The sequence below is a fragment of the Hevea brasiliensis genome, chromosome 12 (assembly GCF_030052815.1).
Source record: "Hevea brasiliensis isolate MT/VB/25A 57/8 chromosome 12, ASM3005281v1, whole genome shotgun sequence".
Classification (NCBI taxonomy): Eukaryota; Viridiplantae; Streptophyta; class Magnoliopsida; order Malpighiales; family Euphorbiaceae; genus Hevea; species Hevea brasiliensis.
In genome coordinates, this window is record NC_079504.1 from 99,350,655 (window position 1) to 99,371,503 (window position 20,849).

The 20,849-nt window shown below is 33.7% G+C and overlaps 1 protein-coding gene across 1 annotated transcript; it reads left to right on the forward strand.

Annotated features, from left to right (window-relative positions):
- The first annotated feature begins 759 nt into the window (after window positions 1–759).
- On the forward strand, window positions 760–3,940 carry LOC131171461 (U2 small nuclear ribonucleoprotein B'' 2-like). The gene is made up of 5 exons (XM_058131596.1): window positions 760–930; window positions 1,849–2,021; window positions 2,425–2,521; window positions 3,072–3,151; window positions 3,525–3,940. Exons 1-5 carry the CDS (start codon window positions 858–860, stop codon window positions 3,801–3,803), a joined length of 702 nt encoding a protein of 233 aa, XP_057987579.1. The 5' UTR covers window positions 760–857; the 3' UTR covers window positions 3,804–3,940.
- Window positions 3,941–20,849: the final 16,909 nt, after the last annotated feature.

The following is a 20,849-nucleotide window of genomic DNA, read 5'->3' on the forward strand; positions in this document are numbered from 1 at the left end:
GAATGCCAGGGCCTTAAGATTTGCTAATTTATTTATTTATTTATTTATTATTTCCCCTTATAATTATTCTTTGTACATAATTATATTTAAATTTGCTTTTCTTAGTATAATCACATTAAAATAAATATAATTTTTTTTAATAATAATACAATGCTCTGTTTTTCTGGGTATGTATACCCATATTCAATTTTATTTATTTTCTTGGCATAATTACGTTACTTTGAGTTTTTTTTTTCCAATAATAATAATAGCATTTACAAATTTTCTTTAAGCAATTACATTAAATTGTACTCTTTTTCTCGTAATCTCGTTCAAATAAATAAATTTTTTTATACTTTTTTTCCATGATAACACAATATAGTGCATGGTCAATATTTTCTTAGACTTTTTAATAGAATTATATTTAAATAAAAGTTTTTTTTAGGTGGGTTATTAATGGTAATATATTATACACAGAATAATTCTGAGCTTTAAATTTTTTTAAAAAAGATATTATAATGTAAAATTAAAATTTAAAAAATTTGATAAATAAATAGGTTTTCAATTTTCCAAATCTTCATTTAAAAAATAAAATGATAAAAAATAAAAAAAAATTAAAAACAGAAAAATATATATTTTTTAAAGATAAAATCATAAAAATATTTTCCACTAACATAAACGGTAAAAATTTTCTAATATTCCTAGCTGGAAATTTGCTAGCTTAGGCCCATGAACCTACACGATATCTTTTGAAGGCCCGTACACAATATCGCTAGGGCTCAGTCAGTTCTTGAGCAGTGACCCTCTTCCTCCTTTACCTCTCTCGAAGATACACACAAACGCATAGAAGCCAAGCACTCGGTTAGTCGATCCAGACGATGTTAACTGGGGATATACCTCCCAGCCAAACCATATACATTAAGAACCTCAATGAGAAGGTCAAGAAAGAAGGTAACGCTTGCTCTTTTCTAACTTCTGTTTGTTTACCCAGAAAACGAAGCGAAGTGCTAGGAAGTTAAAACCTTCATTTTCTCTCTTACTGTGGAATTTTTTTTTTTTTTATATATAGAATATGGAACTAGACATAAGTTATCTGAAAATGGTTTTAATTGTTTTTTTTTTACTAGTTTTTTGTTTTCCTAGTTTTTGGGTTTGCACATGTAATCAGAGATTTGGGTTTTGGATGTTTTATTTCTTGCTAAGTAGTGCATTGGCCAATTTCATGGTTTCCTCCAATTTTACAGGCTTATGGTGTTTTCATTTTTTCAATTGGGGATTTAGTTTAAAATTTTTGAAATTGCTTGAGGGTGTGAATAGATAATTTGGTTCTGCGCCAATGGTTGCTGAGAAATGGTTCTGCTTTTCCAATATTAAATGGAGAGTTAAGCTCCTGGACTTTAATTCAATTTTATATACTCCTAGTGTTAGAGAACGTGCTATTTGAATGAGATTATATTGAATCATTAGTGTCAGAAAATATTGAACTAAATTGGTTTTGTAGATCCTGAATTGGATGTGTGCTTTTGTTTGTTGCTACATCTTGTATTAATCATGTGTGCCAATTGGTAACAATATTAGAAAGAGCTTTTAATTGTCTACTTTTACCTGCCTTTTTGTCTGCAGAAGGAAAATTTGTTTGAAGTCTGTGTTCATTTGAGGTGCTGCTGGTCATATTCATAGCAACTGTATATGCATGACGGCAGCTAGATTTATTTTTGTTTTATGATTAGAGATGCATTTGCAATCAACTTTATGATGAAAGGGCATTGTAGCAAGCATCTTTCATGTCTTGCAACTGCTTCTTATCTTTAATTTCTTTAGGAGTAACCTGGTTGGTGAGATGACACAATATGCCTTTTTACTTTGCAGAACTGAAGAGATCACTTTATTGTCTATTTTCCCAATATGGAAGGATTTTGGATGTTGTTGCATTGAAGACACGCAAGCTTCGAGGGCAAGCATGGGTTTGTTTCAGTGAAGTGATGGCTGCCAGTAATGCAGTGCGGCAAATGCAGGGTTTTCCATTTTATGAAAAACCTATGGTATGTCTTAGGAAGCTCACAGAGCAACTTTTTGTTTGAATCCATGCATGTGTTTTGTTATGATCTATGGACATATATATTACACTTCCCTTAGTTAAATTGAAAGTTTCTTGTTTCATAATCTCTCTGTTTGAAATTTCCCAGGGTTTGACCATAAACCATCTTATTTTTGTTTTAGTGCCGTGCACAATCAAATTGTACAACCAAAAAGTCTTTTGTACTATATATATATATATCTTTTAGAAAACTTCATTTAGCAATGTTTGTGTCCTGTTTATGGAAAACATGATATTGTACTAAAAGCCGTAAAAGGTACGGCCACCTGTAGTGCGAAAGACTCTATCTTTGTTTATCATAAAATGCTAATGTAAATTTATATGCAAATGCGATTGATTTCATGCAGCGGATCCAGTATGCAAAAACAAAGTCTGATTGCCTTGTGGAGGCAGAAGGAAACTGGGATCCTAATGCAAAAAAGAAGAAGAAGCAAGAAGAAAAAGGTGATTAGAAGTCCATTATCAGTTCTGTACTTTATTAACATCTTCAATTTTATATATTAATGTTTAATCACTGTGAGTGCCTGGACTGTAGGTTTTGTAACATGAAGATATGAACTGGTGTCGTGACATATTTGTGTTTATTTCATGTTAGGAACATTCACATTCAAAAGGAACCATATTAGATATGAGCAAGAAAATGTAATGTACTAGGGAGATGATGAATAACTTATGCGCTTTACTGTTCTGTTTTGGATGGTAATGACTAGGATTGCATTGTTTCTGGTTGTTTGAACATATTGTAAGGTGATAAATGTTTCACATGGGTGATTGAGTTAGCAAGTACACCACTTGCATCATGAAATAATAAATGGTTGATCAGTAAATGTAGCACTTGAGAGGATTTTATTTTCAAGAATGGGCTATAAACAAGAATAGAAGCAATTAGTGAATCTATGATTTCATGCCAATATCTTGTTTTTCTTGTTCATTTTTATAATCTAACTGCCTGGTATTATGTTTTGTTAATTTGACGTAAAATTTTCTTCTTCAGCTGAACGAAAGAGACGTGCTGAAGAAGCTCAACAATCTGCTACAGCTAATGGTACAACTACTGAGAGTGGCAGAGGACCAGTAAGTTGGATTTACATTATAGTTTGTTTTTCCCTTCTCCCTTCCATCTCTCTGTCTCTCCCCCCTTTTATCAACAATCTTTTATCGTTGGTGTAGGCATTGCTCACCTGTTCTTTTCGCTACTGAATAAAAAGAATTTTGAATGATGTTTGTTTGACATCTCTTGAAGTTAATTGTTTACTAATGAGCTTCAGATCTTATCATTGATCACTGCAATCAAAAGTATCACAGATCCCATTAGAACTTCTTATCTACTGTGCATGAACTACACAAGTTTTTTTATTTTTTTTTTATTTTTATTTTTATTTTTTTTTATTTAAAGTGTGTCTGACCAATTTGCTTGTTATGTATTTTCTCTATGAATCTTCTATAGGCTTCTTTCCGACAAGGAAACCGGGGTGAACAGGAAACTGCTCCACCAAATAATATATTGTTTATACAGAATTTGCCATATGAAACTTCTAGCATGATGTTGCAAGTGCTCTTCCAACAATATCCAGGATTCAGGGAAGTCCGAATGATCGAGGCAAAGCCAGGTATTGCATTTGTAGAATATGAAGATGATGTGCAGTCTTCCATGGCCATGCAGGCCCTTCAGGGTTTCAAAATTACTCCTCAAAATCCGATGGTTATTACTTATGCCAAGAAGTAATCTAGAGTGTTGTCTTCTATTTCTAGCCTTAATAAAACAGTACTATAGGATATGAGGATTGAAGAATTTCTTTCACAACCTGGATTTAGATTTATAATACAAATGAGAATATTATACTGATCTGAATTTTGTATCAACTTGACCTTTAATGACATTCTTGTATGCGAAGTTTGGTGGAGGAACAACTCATACCTTGTTTTGGCATTGATTTTCAGGATTAAAAAAGCGCTATAATAAACACTATTTTAAATGATAAAAAAAAATAATTTGTTAAAAGTTTTATTATTTTATTGTTCCCATGATTAAAACATATTAAATCTAATTATTAATTAATTTGTACTTAATTCAACGGCAACGTTGAGCTGCTGTGCATTTTCACTTTATTTGGCACTCAAAAACGGGTAATTTATTTTATCTGCTCAGGTCGCTCGAATGAAATTGAAAAACTAAACTAGATATTGTGGAAAATTGAATCAAGCTGGTTTAAAAGCTCAAGCGAATCGAATTCGTTGGTTCTGAATTCAACAAATAGCTAATAGAAACTGTTAGAAAATTAAATAAAACTCCAATCATATTATATAATTAGTGTTTTTCACATAAAATATAATTACTTTGTTATGGAAAATAAGATAATTTAACATAAATTTAAAATTTTTATAAAATATTTTTTTTAAATAATTAATTATCAAAATTTTATTAACTTAATAAATTTTTTTCTTGATATAAAAAAATATATAATATTTTTTAAAATTTAATAATAATATTTAATAAACCTTAAATTTGTACCACACAATTTATTTTTTAGATTTAAAAAAAATATCATATGTGCTTTCTTAAATGAGAAAAATTTATTTCCATTAAATTAATAAAATTTCCATAACTATTTTATGAAAAAAAAATATTTCATCAAAATCTTATGAGATGAGTTGTAAATTTATCTAAAACTATCTTATTTTCCGTAATAAAGTTGTAATGGCCCGGCCCACTAGTTATATTGTCCGCTCTGGGTCGAAACCCTCACGGTTTTAAAACGTGTCACTAGGGGTTACGAACCACCAACTTATAAACCCAGCATCTCTGCCGTGTTTTGCCGATGTGGGATTTGCCTAGGGTATTACAATCCACCCCCTTATGAGACTCAGCGTCCTCACTGAGGTTTGCCCCACCATTGCTCAAGGTTGCACGCGGAGCGGCTCTGATACCACAAATGTAATGGCCCGGCTCACTAGTGATATTGTCCGCTCTGGGCCGAAGCCCTCACGGTTTTAAAATGCGTCACTAGGGGTTACGAACCACCAACTTATAAACCCAGCGTCTCTCCCGTGTTTTACCGATGTGGGATTTGCCTAGGGTGTTACAATCCACCCCCCTTATGGGACTCAGCGTCCTCGCTGAGATTTCCCCCACCATCGCTCAAGGTTGCACGCGGAGCAGCTCTGATACCACAAATGTAATGGCTCGGCCCACTAGTGATATTATCCGCTTTGGGCCGAAGCCCTCACGGTTTTAAAACACGTCACTAGAGGTTACGAACCACCAACTTATAAACCCAGTATCTCTCCCGTGTTTTGCCGATGTGGGATTTGCCTAGGGTGTTACAAAAGTAATGCTACTTTGTATGGAATCAAGTAACCATTAGAACACACCTAAATCATTAATTTATATTTAATCACATGTAAATAAGAAATTAAACATTTAGATTACTTGGATTGTTGATAATTCCCATAATAAAGCACTTGAATTTTGCGGTCACCGAACGATTTTCACTGAAGTGGAAAGTGAAGAGTTACCACTTTAATTTTGAGGAAAATTAAAGAAAACCATTTATTATTAAAATTTAGAAAACAATTTTTACTACTTCTAAAATAGAGATTGAAGGTTCGGGATCTGTATACGTGTGGGAAAAGTGTTAGGCACCCCACATTGTCTCTCAACGAGGGCAAGTAGATTTAAGGATATGTTCATTATAAGTTAATACTGATAATTTTATTGGATTTTAAATTACGATGTTGATCCCTATATTTGTCATAGGATCACTTAATATTTCACTATTAGAATAAACTCAAGTACAAAGGTAAATGGGATGACCCTAAAATGAATTTGACTTTCATTATTTTATTAAATTCCTCCCTCTATGAAATTAGGACTCTAACTTCAAAGCGGTATTATTTAGTTCCTAGATATTTATAACGGGTAAGGAGGATTCTCAGCTTACTTATTATTGATCTCATCGTTGGTACTCGAACAATGGAGGGTGGAGTGTGTGAAGTGAATATTTCGTGCTGAAATTAAATTAATATGGGTTTAGATCTTCATTCCTTTTAATTGGGACTTCAATTTAAAAGAGAATGTGTTAATTAAAACCTAAAGAATTTTATTCATTAATGAGGACTCTCAATTAATGAATCTAAGTCCCATCATCGGCGTAATTAACTATCATCCTTCGCCCATACTGATTCAATTTAAATTATTAATGCATTTATAATTCAAGAAGGTTATTCCTAAAATCTTGTTTAACCATGAGATGAATTGTAGGAAACCTAGATTAACAAATTTAAGGAAGGACTCTCCCTTAATTAAAGTGTGAAGATAGAATATTAAGGACAAATCAAGGAAGGACTTTCCCTTGTGCATATTAAAAAAATTTAAGGATTTTAGAGATTCTAGGGAGGACTCTCCTTCGAATCCTAATGTATAAAAGTTTTATGTAAAATTTTGGGGTCCATAGAAGGACTCTCTCATGAACCCAAAGTATCGGAATAAATTTGAAGCAGTATAGGTCAGAAGAAAGACTTTCCCTTGACTTATGAACATATTAAGATTGTACTATTTAGAAAGATATTATTAAAAATTTTCAAGGAAGAATTCTCCCTTTGATGTAAAAAAATCATATATTTAGTAAAAATGTTTAACAAAAGTTTAAGGAAAAATTTACCCCAAACCTAAAAAAAAATTGCTTGTCTCTTGAATAGGCATAGAAAAAGAGGGGTCCAAGGAAATGACTCTCTCCTAAACCCCATGTTTTAAAAGAAAGATTGTGTTTTAAAATATTGTTATAAGGTTATTAAGACTTCTTAAAATAGATTTGCTGACCTTCAAAGATGACCATCGTTTAGGGGCCAAGATGAAAACCGTTAAAAAAAGTATCGAATTAACCATTTCAAAAGGCAGCATTATTTCCAAACTCCTATTATTATATCCGAACTCCCTTTATTCTAGATAAATGTAAATGCCATGATGACTTATAATACCCCTCACCCATCTACAGTGTAGCCGAGCAAGACATGTCACACTCGATGCCGAAGCACCCTATCTTATCTTACTTTATTCTTTTAATAATTTGTTCTCGTTATATTTTAAAAATAAATTATATTTCTAAAGGAGAAACTAACGGAGTTTCTTCTATTTTATTATCAGTTGGCGGGTTTCACTATCCATATGTTTAAAAATTTTAACAATAATTTCCAATAAAAATCTCAACCATGTTTATCATAACCATCTTATCATTTCAAATATCATTATGTGTTTCTATTCCCTATTCATTTCCATACAAATTCATTTATGCTCAATTCATATACAAAAATTCTCAATCTTCATTAATTTACATAATTTACAAACTAATTATATAAATTCATAATTTATAAGATATACAAATTAATTACATATGAAAGAGTTAATTTATTAATTTACATAACATACATATTAAATACATTTTCATAACTTACACTACATTACAACATGATAACTATTTATAAGATACAAAATATATTAGTATGACCTATATGGGCCCTATCTACATACATTACTGAGGAGGTGATAAACTTGAACACTTCTGCAGATCCAGACTCCAAAATCATAGTCTAATACCCACTGGGTTTTATCTTCAATACCTACGCGAGGAAACAATCCATTGCGCTAAGTATTTTCTGCTTAGTGGTGTAATAATACAATAAGAAAATAATATATAAATAAAGATAAAAATAAAGCCTAATTCATGTAATCAAAAATTATTTTGATTTCATATAGAATTTTAATATTAAATATGTTTTGTCATTCTTAACATTTTTTAGAAGCGCTTATGTTTTAATTTCACAATAATAATATATTATACAAAATTAATTAAAATATTAAAACTTATATTCATTGTATTATAAAAGATGCATTTGTAATATTTATTTAAGTTAAATTTATTTTACTAATCTTTTCATCGCTTTATTTCACATTTTCTTATGTTTTAGATCATTTCCTAATAAATAAAATTTTATAGCTAATCTAGTTCATTTCAGGTATCTCTTACTCATTTATTTAATTTCTAATATTATTAATTCCTAATATTCTTAACTTATTTCACTGCCCAAGTAACCTATGATAGGCTGACTAAACTGGATAAGCAGGTCCTTGGCACTGGACACCGTGGTGTCTTGGGCCGTCATACCATGGGACGCAAAATGTCAACCACGTAAACAATCAATATAGCTGACACAAGGCACCGTAGTGCCTCTGGCCATCATACCATGGGACGTAAATACACAAAACGTCAACCACGTATGCAATCAAAATGGCAAAAAAGCCATGATAACAAATAGTTGGGCATACAAGCCATAAATGCGGGCATAAAGCCATAAATACAGGCATAAAGCCTTACGTAGTACTGCTCAAACAATCCCCTATAGGTATGCCAATCTATCCAATCTGACACACTTGTCTAGGCAATACGTGGGCACATTAGTACCATTAAGTATTAATATGTTTTATAATTTAATTCATTTTGTCTAATATATTATTAGTTTTCACAAGGTCCTAAGGCAGTGCCCCAGTGATTTCGTTGGACGCGGTAAAAAAGCTCCTTGGAAGATGGGAAATACGTCTCACATCAGAATAGGAGTGGAAAGTAATGATATATAAAATGAGAGAACTAATCACTAGAGCGCCTTTTGGTGGAATGACCTGGAGAGTTGGAAGAACTCCAGGGTTAAGTGTGCTTGCTTGAGAGAAATCCTAGGATTGGTGACCTCCTGGGAAGTTCTCCATTCCACCTATGGGACAAAACTGTGAGGCTTACGGCCAAAGCAAACAATTCGTCTAGTGGTTGGAGCCTAACTGTTACAATTGGTATCAGAGCCAAAAGCTCCCTCAGTACGGTGCGACAAGTGAGGAAACTTATAACGGAAGCTAGTGGGCCACAAGGCCCTAAGGTAGTGCCCCAGTGATTCCATTGGACGTGGCAAAAAAGCTCCCTGGAAGATGCAAAACACGTCCCACATCAGAATGGGAGTGGAAAGTAATGATATATAAAATGGGGGATCTAATCACTAGAGACGCATTTTGGTGAAATGGCTTAGAGAGTTGGAAGAACTCCAAGGTTAAGTGTGCTCGCTTGAGAGAAATCCTAGGATGGGTGACCTCCTAGGAAGTTTTCCATTCCACCTATGGGAAAAATCAATGAGACTTACGGCCAAAGTGGACAATTCCTCTAGTGGTTGGAGCCTGACCATTACAGGACTATTTTTTAACTCCTTTTAAACTTGCTAATAGAAACACCACACATTATTTCTGAACTCACCTTATCATACTGGAACTCTTTTCAATACTTCCAAACTCTTACTATTATATCCAAACTCTTTGCATGTTCTTATTATTATATCTGAATTCTTTTCATACTCCTATTATTATATTTGAACTCTTTCGATACTCCTATTATTATATTCGAACTCTAACCATTATTTTTGAACTACTTAACGAGGAAAAACATGATACTTCTAGCATGAAATAAAAAATATTAACAAAAGAAATATAACATTAATGTAATATTCGCGGAACAAGAATTGGTCGATATAATCTTATTTTCTTAGGAGTTCGGCAGGTTATTGTTATCAAAATGTATCATGAAGGCCAAAAGTGAAAGACAAAGAGTTTGGATTCTACTTTATATATGGTGCCTTCTTGTGACCTAGCTATGTCTGTTTTAAAAGAAACATGAAATAAACATTAAGTTTTACCTGCAATGAGCTTTAATAGTGACAGAAAGAGTAGGTTCTGCTGTTTATTGCCTAGAAATGAAGCCACGGAACCATCGAATCACCCTTTTTGAAGTGACGGGCTAGAGTACTTTTAGAGGAATGAGAAATGTGAGCTTTTTGACATTTTGAGGATGAAGATTGTTTAGAAAATTGATGTTTCTAAAGCCTCTTTCTTCCTTTTTTGCTCATTCAACTCTTTTTTTTTTTCGAAAGGACCCCCCTCAACAATAAAAACTATAGTTCTTTATAGGGAATGAGGGTCCTAAAATGGAGGGTCAGGATTCAAGATGGAGAAAGGAAAGGTTGGGATTTAAAAGGATAAAATCTGAGGGCTAGGAATTAAAGAGATCAAAAATCAAAGGCAGAGATTAATTCAGGACTCCTTTGTCTTTTTCCTTCTTTGATCCAAAGGTTGGGAATTATGCCTTACAAACCAAATCAAGGGTTGGGATTAAAAGGTACCTATTTTGCCTTTATTACTTTAATCCAAGGGTCTGGGATTTATCCTTACAACTAGGATCAAGGGTGAAGATTGAAGCGTACCAAAGTGCTTTAACTATCTCAAATCCAATGGTTTGGATCTATCCTTGCAAATAAGATTAATGGTGAAGATTGAAGTGTACCCGAATGCTTTAATTAATTCAAATCTGATGGTGAAAATTTGACCTGCAAGGGCTATGATTCAAGGGTTAAGTGATGTCTCTAAAATTTTGGCTCGCCCAACCCTTTGACTCAAATCTTTATTTTTTTCTTTTCCAACCTTATGGTTTCCTTTATCCGATCTCTTTATTAGATCCCTTCATCCGATCTTTCTTAATTTGATGTCTCCTCATTGGAAGCCCCTTTGCCCGATCTGTCATCTGATCTGTCTATACCCTTGTTTTTCAATCTCCTTTATCTGATCTTTATTGTCTAGTATGAAGCCTCTCCATCCGATCTCCCATTTAATCTGTGGTCTCTACACTTTTCATTCGGCCTCTTTTATCTAGTCTATCTTTATTCTGTCTCTTCTGTTATTGGTTCCCTCTCCAAAAAAAAAAAAAAAAAAAAAAATCTAAACAGCACGTCTGAGGGTATGCCTTAGATATCGAGAAAGAATTAAATGTTCTTTGTTATCCGAGATGTCGCCTTGAGCCTTGCAAGCATTAAATGTATGGGGCTATATATATGAGGGAGGGGCTATCATTTCATACTTTTGCATTCTCTCTCAAATTTCTCCGGCGAGTTTCCTGTCAAGTTCCTTTCTTTGGCGTTGAGATTGGATTGAAGGTATAGTTTTTAATCTTTTTCCGTTTATAATTTCCTTCTCTTATAACACCCTTATTTGCATAGCCTGGTATATTTCACTATTCCGATGATCGGTGTCGGTCCGGATAATTAAGGGGATTAGAACCATATTTAAGATAACTAGATAAGCCCTGAACACAAATAATTAGTAATTGTTAATTAGTTAAGTATAAATAAGAAAAACAGAACATAAGAAGTTAAATGAGCTGAGAGTCACAGCGATGGGTGACCTTCTCGGGAAGGACTGCGAGGTCGATTTAAACTCAAATTTTGAATCGTAAAATATGACGCTGCGATCCTTAGGACTATTGTGAACATAGTGGAAAAGAGAAAATCACGAAAAAGAATTGTTAAGCCGGTCAAATAATTAGGTTAGGGATCCGGAAGAAATATAAATTATTTGCAAACCGAGTCGAACCGGTGAGGGGTAATTTGGTCAATTAACCCCTAGAGCTGACTCCTGACTTAACTGTTAAATAAAATCGAAGAAAAGAAAATTTAGGAAATGAGAATTAAATTAAAGAACTAAAAAAAAATAAATGAAAAAGAAAAAGGAAAAGAGATGGAAAGTTATGACATCGTAGGGTGACATAAGCATGACCTTATAAATGATTATTAATTAATTAAATAATTTGACTAAGTCAAAATTTGGATAAATAGACATAAAATGAAAATAAAAATAAAAATATAATTTTGGTCTTCTTCTCCCATCTAGGCCGCCCCTTCTCTCTCTCCCAAGCTCTCTCCCAAAATTCCATGGAAGCTCACCCAAGCTTTCCAAAACCCTAAAACTAACCATTAGTTGTAGACTTTCCTTAACCAAAAATTATCCTTGAGTCTTGATTTGAAGATTGAAAGTGAAAAAAGAAAGGGAAAATTTAAGAATTGGAGAAGATAGAAAAGCTTCATTGAGGTAAGCTTTCTTTTAAGTTAAATTAGTTATGTATGCATGGAAGTGAACTTGAAGATGAGGATTTAAATTTAGAAATTACAAAAATTATGCATGTCTTAGTAAACATGAATTTCGGTCAACTAGGGTTTAGGTTTGAAATGAATAGATTTGGTGGATTTGAATGATTAGTTGAGGTGAATGAGGTATATAGACATTAGATGCACACTTTGATTTTATTGAATTATGCAAATGTGTAACTAGGGTTTTGGCACCTAGAGTTTGGGAGATAAAATTTGGAGAATTAGTCAAATAGTGTGTTTGACCTTGTTTGAGCTGAAAAATAGTCATATGTGACTAATTGTGGTATGTTGGAAGTGTGAGAATCAAGTGGAAATTCGGATTGGTTATGGGCATTCTGCAAGCAGCAGGACCAAGGTCCCTTTTAGGAACCAAAACTGAAAATTTACCAACCTAATTGGTGTGAAGCCAATTGGGAATGAAACTAGACACAAAATGGCACATTTTTCATTTAGAAATCATGCCTAGAAAGTGACTAAAACCTAGTGAACAAATTGATCAAATTCGGAATTAAGTGTTTTGCCCTGTACAAAAATGACCAAATGAACAGTGTTTGTTCATTTGGCCATAGCTTGGGCTAGGCAGGTCTAAATGACCTGAAATTTTACCAGTAGAAATATGAGACATATCCCTACAACTTTCATGAAGAACACAAACCCAAATTATGCCCTTAACCAAGTCATTTGACTGCCCAAATTGGTGACCTAAAACTGCCAGAACCTAGAAATTTGCCCAGAAATCTGGGTTAGACCAATCCGGCAGCCATGATTCAAATAGCTATAACTTGAGCTACAAAACTCTAAATAGAGTGATTCAAAAAGGGAAACAAAGTTAAGACAATAAGGAACAATTTCTATGAAGAAAACTTAGCCAAATTCTAACAGCAACATGATCAATGGAACAGTACAAAATAGGGCACCAAAACTGAAAATTTACAATTTTGCCTAAAAGACTTAAGTTTTGAGAAAACAACCAAAACCAACAAAATTGGTACCCAAAATGTGGTATGTGTGAATAGTTGGAGTTCCCATACCTTTTAAGCATAAGAAAGTCAATATTTTGATTTGAATAGTACCATAAATAGTAACCTCAACATGAAAATGTTCAAGGATGATGTTTAAGCTATAGGAATTAATTATTGAAATTGTTGTGAGGCAAAGTTACTGAGACACTATAAATTTTGTGTTTCAGCTGAAAAAGACCTGGAAGGCCTAAAGGCGACTAAGTCTAAGTTTGTGCACAAAAATTTTTAAATTATAGTTTTCACAATGAAAATTGATTTGTTATACATTGTGAATGTGTTTTATTCATTATAAATTTTGAGAATGTTGTGTTGCCTATTTTACAATGAAAATTTGAAATAAAAATTATTTATTGATTTGTATGAAATATTTGAACAATATGGTTTTGAATTTGGTTATGGCCTTGGAAATTTTATTTGAGAATTTGTGTGTTGCCTACTTTAGAAATGGAGATTTGAAATGAAGTTTATTTAATTGTTGTATCAATTATAATTGAACATCATAGTTTTAAATTGTTTTGATTCACACTTGACATGGCAGTCCCTTATTATGTTCCTCCTCCATTTATGGGGTGAGTTTGATATTTAATCACTTTCCTCCCTCTCTGGCTTCCCAGTCTGAGGGGTGAGTTTGGATGAGTACTCATTAGCTAGCTAGCCACCTCCCTTATTGATTTCGATTAGTGGGGTGAGTTTGCCTTGTCGTGGTGTACAACACGGCATGTTTGAAAATTTTGTATCATGGCCTAAGTTGTGTTATTTATTGGCAACACTATGTTATTAAATTGTTTGATCAAAGTTGTGTTATATTAAGCTTTGAAAATTATGATTTTTTATAAATGTGATTTGAAAAATTGTGAAATGCGATTATGAGATTTTTAAATTATGAATTGTTCATGAATGTTTTATATTATGCATTTTATGTTTTATTGTGCACCACTGAGTAAACTTTACTCAGCGATAGCTTTAAATTGCTGTCGCAGATAGAGAAAAGGACATAGCAGCAAAGTGAGCTGCTACAGTCAGAGAGGAGCATAGTTGAAAAATTTTTGTACGGGTATTTGTTAATACCTTTGTAATTATTTTGATGTAAATGGTTTAGTCTCATATGTATTAAAGTAGATTGAGCAGTTGTACAGTCAATGTATAATAATATTATTTTTGAGATTTTGCGTCTGTAAATTAACTTATGAATGTAAATTAAATATTTAAAATGCAATGTGCATAAGTTTATGAAATGTTTTGAGATATCAATTCTTGATTTGAAATTTGGATTTTGAATTGAAGTGTTGCTATTGCTGTTGATTTGAAGCTTGGTGGTTGCAAATAGGGTTGAAATTAATTATTTAGAAGTGTTTTTCACAGGTTTTGAAGAACTATTTTCCCAAATATAGACGGCACTCTGCCGAAATTTTTATAAAATTTGCAAAAAAATAAAAATGGATAAAAATTTTTACTAGTTTTAAAACTTCAATTAAATATTTTTAAATTCCCACCAAAATGTAAGAAAATGGTTTTAAAATCCCTTGTAGTATACTTAATGAGTTATCGGTAGGTGAAGTTTGATAGTTCATTAGGTATTCTACGGGATCATGTTGTGCCTTACAGAGGGGTAAGGTATGACATCTCTTACCTGAAAATGTGTGGCATCGACGGTCAGAGAGTGGCGAGCCTACAATCAGTCAATGTTTCATGGACCTCTATGAGGGTGAGAAGGCTGGACCAAGTTGGCAAACTGAGGTTGAAATGATAGGTGAGCCGATCTCCAACCAGCTCACTGGGTCGAGCCAAAAAGGGTTTCCTAACCCAAGGAAGGAAGCTCTCCTTGTGGATAAGGTGACATTGATTCTTAAGCATTTTGAATTGGCACAAATCGGTCAGGAGTTCAACCTCTCGACCATGTATATGAGCTCATCAGATGCCACGGGGATTTTTAAGCTGATCACTTTTATAAAGAGGGAGATTAGATTATCGTATGTGAGGAATAGCTAAAAGTCGGGCTGTGGTTCCCTTTGGAGTAGTTCTACAGGGATGTATTGAAGTATCATTGCATCTGCATTGCTCAGTTACATTCAAACTTGTGGCGAACTCTCATGGCCTTCTAGGGCTTGTGCCCAGCTAAAGGCCTTAAGCCCACGGTAAAGGTTTTTATTGAACTACATCAGCTCACACGATGGAAGAGCGATGGGTATTGGTTCTTTTAGGTAAAGTCAAACTGTGGGCTCTTTGTCGATCTCCCTTTCTCGCTGAAGAACTAGAAGGATTGGTTCTTTATTCTATGGAGCTGAGATCCACGTGGCTTCGAGGGTATTCCACAAAGCTAGAATTACTTAGCCGAGAGGCCAGAAAAGAAGATTGATCTCAATGAGGTCAAGAAGGCAATTGTAACACCCTCATTGTAGCAATTTCGTACATCTACTGTTCTGGTGATCGGTGTCGGTCCGAACAGCTAGAACGTCTGAAAAAATATTTAAAATAGAGGGAGGAGTCATAAATAACTCAAATAATAGTAAGAAAAATCTAAGAAAAATTTTAGAAATAAAATACAACCAAGTTAAATGAGCCGGTGCCCCAGCGATGGATAACCCAGTGGGAAGTTATGGTCTTCATAGCTAGAAGCCCTAAACCTAGGAGAAAATTTATGAAATAATTTTTGGGACTCTAGAGAAGAGTCATTGAGGTTTCTATGGCATTAGAATGCCAAGAAAAGGCTTAGAAAAATTTTTCGATGGGTACAGACGATTTTGGCTCAATAAGCCAAACGGAGGGCATTTTGGTCATTTCGTCTTTAGAGATGATTTTTGGCCGACTTATCCAGTTAAGTAAATAATTATTATGACATAAAATGTGAATAAATATTGCTAAAAATTTAATTGAAAATGAATAGAAAAGAAAATGAAGGAAATTTGGAATTTTGACATTATAATGATGTCATTTAAAATCACCCACCAATCATATTTAGATAAACACTTATTAAACTATTAAAAAGAGACAAAATTGACCCAAATTTTTGTTGTCTTCTTCATTTTGTTCAGCTGGTCGAGACCCACTTATTTCTTCCTCCATTGATTTCTTCATTCAAAGCTTTGATTCCCACCCCATTTCACCATAAAATCTCTTACTCCCTTCACAAAAACTTATCCTCATACCTAGAGTAGGCTTTGGACAGCAAAAAGAAAGGAAGAAAGTGAAGTTTTGAAGTTTTGGAAAGTGACTAAGTCAAGGTTAGTGCCACTTTGTTTATTTTTCTCTTATATTCCTTATTACAACATTAATTTAAGCTAGAAAATGTGAAATTGGAAGAAAAATAGGCATGTTAAAGTCCCTTTAAAATTTCGACAGCCATGGTAATCTTAGTGTAGTGATGAATTTCTTTGATTTAAAGGAGTGTATAGGCTACCCTTGATGTGAATGTATCACTTCAATTATTAATTTATGAGTTTTGGTGTAAGAAATTAGAACTTAGCAAAATTTAGGGCTAGGGTTTGGGCAACAAATTATGATTTTGCTCATGTATTAGTGAAAGGAAATTCTAATGGTCAATTAGTGACCATTTGGTTGTGTTTGAGTAGGAATTGAAGTGAATTATGCCATGGGAATTAAGGGTAGAGGTGCTACCTTGAGTGACCTGCAGGGCTAGGTGTGAGTCCAGCAAGGTTGAACAGCTTTAACTTGAGTTGTGTAGGTTCAATTGGTGCAAGGCCAATTGGACATGAAATTAGACACATAATGGCACAACTTTGATGAAGGAACCCTATCCATAAATGTAACATCCTCATTTTCATAGTCCGTACATCCTAAGGTTCTGAAGGCTAATGTCTGCCAAGGAAAGTTGGAATATCTGGAGCTATATAGTAATGACAGTGAGGAAGTATAAAATAATGAAATATGTGATGAGAAAAAATTAAGAAAAAATAAAAGAGATAAAATGTGACAAAGTTAAATGAGACGAACCCATAGCAATGGGTGACCGCATCAGAAAGTTACGGCGATGATCGTTGACTAGCCCTGGACCGCGGAGAACCTGAGAAAATATTTTCGAGACATAATTAAAGGCTTACTAAGGTGTAATTGATATTGAAAATGTCAAAGAAAAATTAGTAAGTCAGTATAAATGGAAAACGAAAATTAAAAAAATCGGTGGTACAATGAGTAAATCGGTAGTACCGAAAAATCCGAAATATAACCCGAAGAGGGACATTTTGGTCATTTGACACCTCAAGTTGACTTTTGACCTCAATTTCCATTAAAAATAAATGGTATTACACTTTGAAAATATCATGAAAAATTAAATTGTGATACATTATATAAATAGTGAAAGAAATTAGGCAAATGTGCAAATAATGAAACTTTAATTAATCAAACATTAAATTATTCCTAAGTGCTCCACTAACTCTCATCTTGGGCCACCTATATAAGCAATTGGGATAGATTGTTCCACTAAACTATTTCATTTTCTTTAAGCCTTCATCCATGGCCGAAATGAAATCCTCCCAAATTCACCATGGTCGTTTCATGCATGAACTCAAGTCCTCCATGATCAAGCCATTATTTCTTCAAGCTCCCTTCATGAAAAATGATCCTTACACTATAGGCAACCTATAGGCAGCAAAAAGGAGAGGAAATTTCAAGGATTTTTCAAGCACAAGTTGAGGTTAGTGCTAGTTTTTCTTATCTCACTTAATTAAACTTTGTGTTGAGGTTGAGACAAGTTGAATGGTTAAGAAAAATTGAGGAAATGATTGAGTATTGGTGAATCTTAGTTTTGGTAGCCATGAAAATGCATGGTTAGTGACTTATTCTTATATGTATTTGATGGGAATTAATGTTGATTAAGGTGATTTAATGTACTAGTAAGTTAACTTCAAGTGTATGTGATGATTGAGCATTTGAAATTGGAGTTGAAGCAATGGTAGAAGGCTTATGCATTTTGGGGCAATTCGACAGCTTTGTGACTTCTTGAAGAATGCTTGAATTCATGAAGTTGCTTGATGAATTGTGTTATTAAGGATGGATGAATGTGTATGTAATTTAGTAGTGGAAGTTGAATGTAATATTTAGGAGTATTTATGTGTATACATGGTTAGAATTGGACTTTGTGAATTAGGATTATAATTGATGTATTAAAGGTATTTGTATTCTGCCCAAATTTACTATAATGTAAAGTGATTGATGAATATGGTAATATACAAAATTAGAATTAGTTATGGAAAGTAAGCTAGAACAAGTTGAATGTGCATTTGGATGGGTGTTTGAGGAATGTGTTAAGGGCAGTATACATTTGAGCCTATAACCCTAAATGTGTGACCCCAATTGGCATGAGGCCAAATGGAGGTTAAACTAGGTACAAAATGTGCCAACTTTCATGTTGGAAGCATACCTAAATTCTGTTCGAAAAGTGACACTAAAATTGACCTAATCCGGATTTGCAACCTTGCAAACCTGAAAACTGACCATTTGAACAGTAGGTAGTATTTTGGCCATAACTCACCCAAAATAGGTCCAAATGATCTGCAATTTATATCATTGGAAAGCTTAGACATAGGGCTATAACTTTGGACCACCAAGCCCAGAAATGCCATTAAGCAAGTCAAATTGATTGCCCAAGTTGGGTTACAAAAATTGACCGAATTGACTTTGATTTAAAAATGACCTAATAGTGCAATATAAGTGTAACTTGACCAGCCATAGTAAATTGACCATATCTTGGACTACACAACTCCAAATGACCTGAAATTTATCCCGTTGGAAAGCTTAGACATAGAGCTACAACTTTGGTGAAGATCATAGAACCCATAAATGTCATTTACTAAGTCAAATTGCTTGCACAAATTAAGGTAACAAAACTATCTAGAACCATTGCAACCCAGAATTTGACCATATGAACACTTGTCACTCATTTGACCATAACTCACTCAAACCAGGTCCAAATGACCTGAAATTTATATCAATGGTGACCAGAACCACGTCAAATTGCTTGCCCAATTTAGGGTACCAAATATGCCAGAATTGAACTTGACCTAAAAATGACCTAAATTTGCATTGAAAATGCAATCTGTCCAGTTTTAGTAAATTGATCATATCTTCGTCTATACAACTCAGAATGACCTGAAATCTGTGCCAAAAGTTCAATAAGACATACACCTACAATATTGAAATTTTGACCAGAACCTAGAAATCAAGGGAACTAGGCCAATTTAGTTGATTAAATTGACACACTAAATCTAGAATTGGTACAATTGACCATTAAGTCTAGAAGATTCAAATAGCATATCTCCCACAAGAAGTCTCCAAATTTAATGAGCCATACCAATCTGGAAAGCTAAGAAAGAGACCTAAAACTTTGTTTCAAGCAACTTCCTCAAATTATAAATGTATAAGGCCATAATTTAAGGTTAATGCCATTGACCTAATTGAGGACCATGCCAATATAGGACCTTTGAGTCCAAGTCAATAACTTGACTAAAAATAATTCCATATAACTTGACAAATTGCAAGTAAAATTTCTGATTGATGCTAAGACATAGGGCAATAATACTTATGAAGAATACTAGGCCTCAATGTTATTACAAATAGTCGAAATAAATTAGTAAATTCAGAACCGAAAATGCCAAATAAGGAAGTCGAAATTTTAATTTGACCTAGTTATGGTTAAATGACCATAACTTGAGTTATACAACTCAAAATGGTGTAATACAAAAAGGGAATTAAAGAAGACACAATAAGAAACAATTTAATTGAGAGAATTTTGCTAATTTCACCCTATAGCCTGACCCAATGGAACAGTAACCATTGGCCATGAAATCTGAAAATTTGGAATCACATATAATTAGCCTTGAATTAAGTTTGGAAATCAATGCCAATGAGTATAAACTCAAAATGAGGAATCCTAGTGCAACTAGAACCAACATATCTGTTCAGTATGGAAAAGTCAACATTTATGTTTGACTAGTAATGTGAATAAGAAACATAATGACTTAATAAATCACATGAATGTATGAATGGGACATTAGTCTTTATTATCAGAGATAGAAAAATGCTTTGAGCACAATGGTACTCCAAAACAATGGATATGAAATGTGATTTGTCTGATGATCTACTGAATAATTGTGACATGTTGATACTAGAATCAACCTATCCATGATGCATAAAAAGGTCAATAATTTTGTTGACCAGTGAAAGGCATAATGACCTATAAACCCTAAGAATAAAGAATTAAATATGTAATCTTGTAATATGCCCTAGTTTGCCTAGTTGACTAATTTGGATAGGTTGGCATGCTAATAGGGTTCTGACAGCTGTATTGTAAATGGCTTCACGCCACACTTTTAATAGCCTATGGCTATATGGATTATGTTATGATACTCGGCTTATTGCCTGATTGTTTATATGGCTTTTTAGCCCCACTGTTTGCACAATGGGAGATACTTTGTGATCGATGGTGTGACGGCCCTAGGTACTAAGTACCCAGTACTACTTTATCCACTGTTTGCACGCTGGGAGATACTTTGTGACCTGTAATGTAACACCCTAGGCAAATCCCACATCGGCAAAACACGGGAGAGATGCTGGGTATATAAATTGACGGTTCGTAACCCCTATTGACGCGTTTTAAAACCGTGAGGGCTTCGGTCCAGAGCGGACAATATCACTAGTGGGCCGGGCCATTACATTTGTGGTATCAGAGCTGCTCCGCGTGCAACCTTGAACGATGGTGGGGCAAACCTCAGCGAGGACACTGAGTCCCA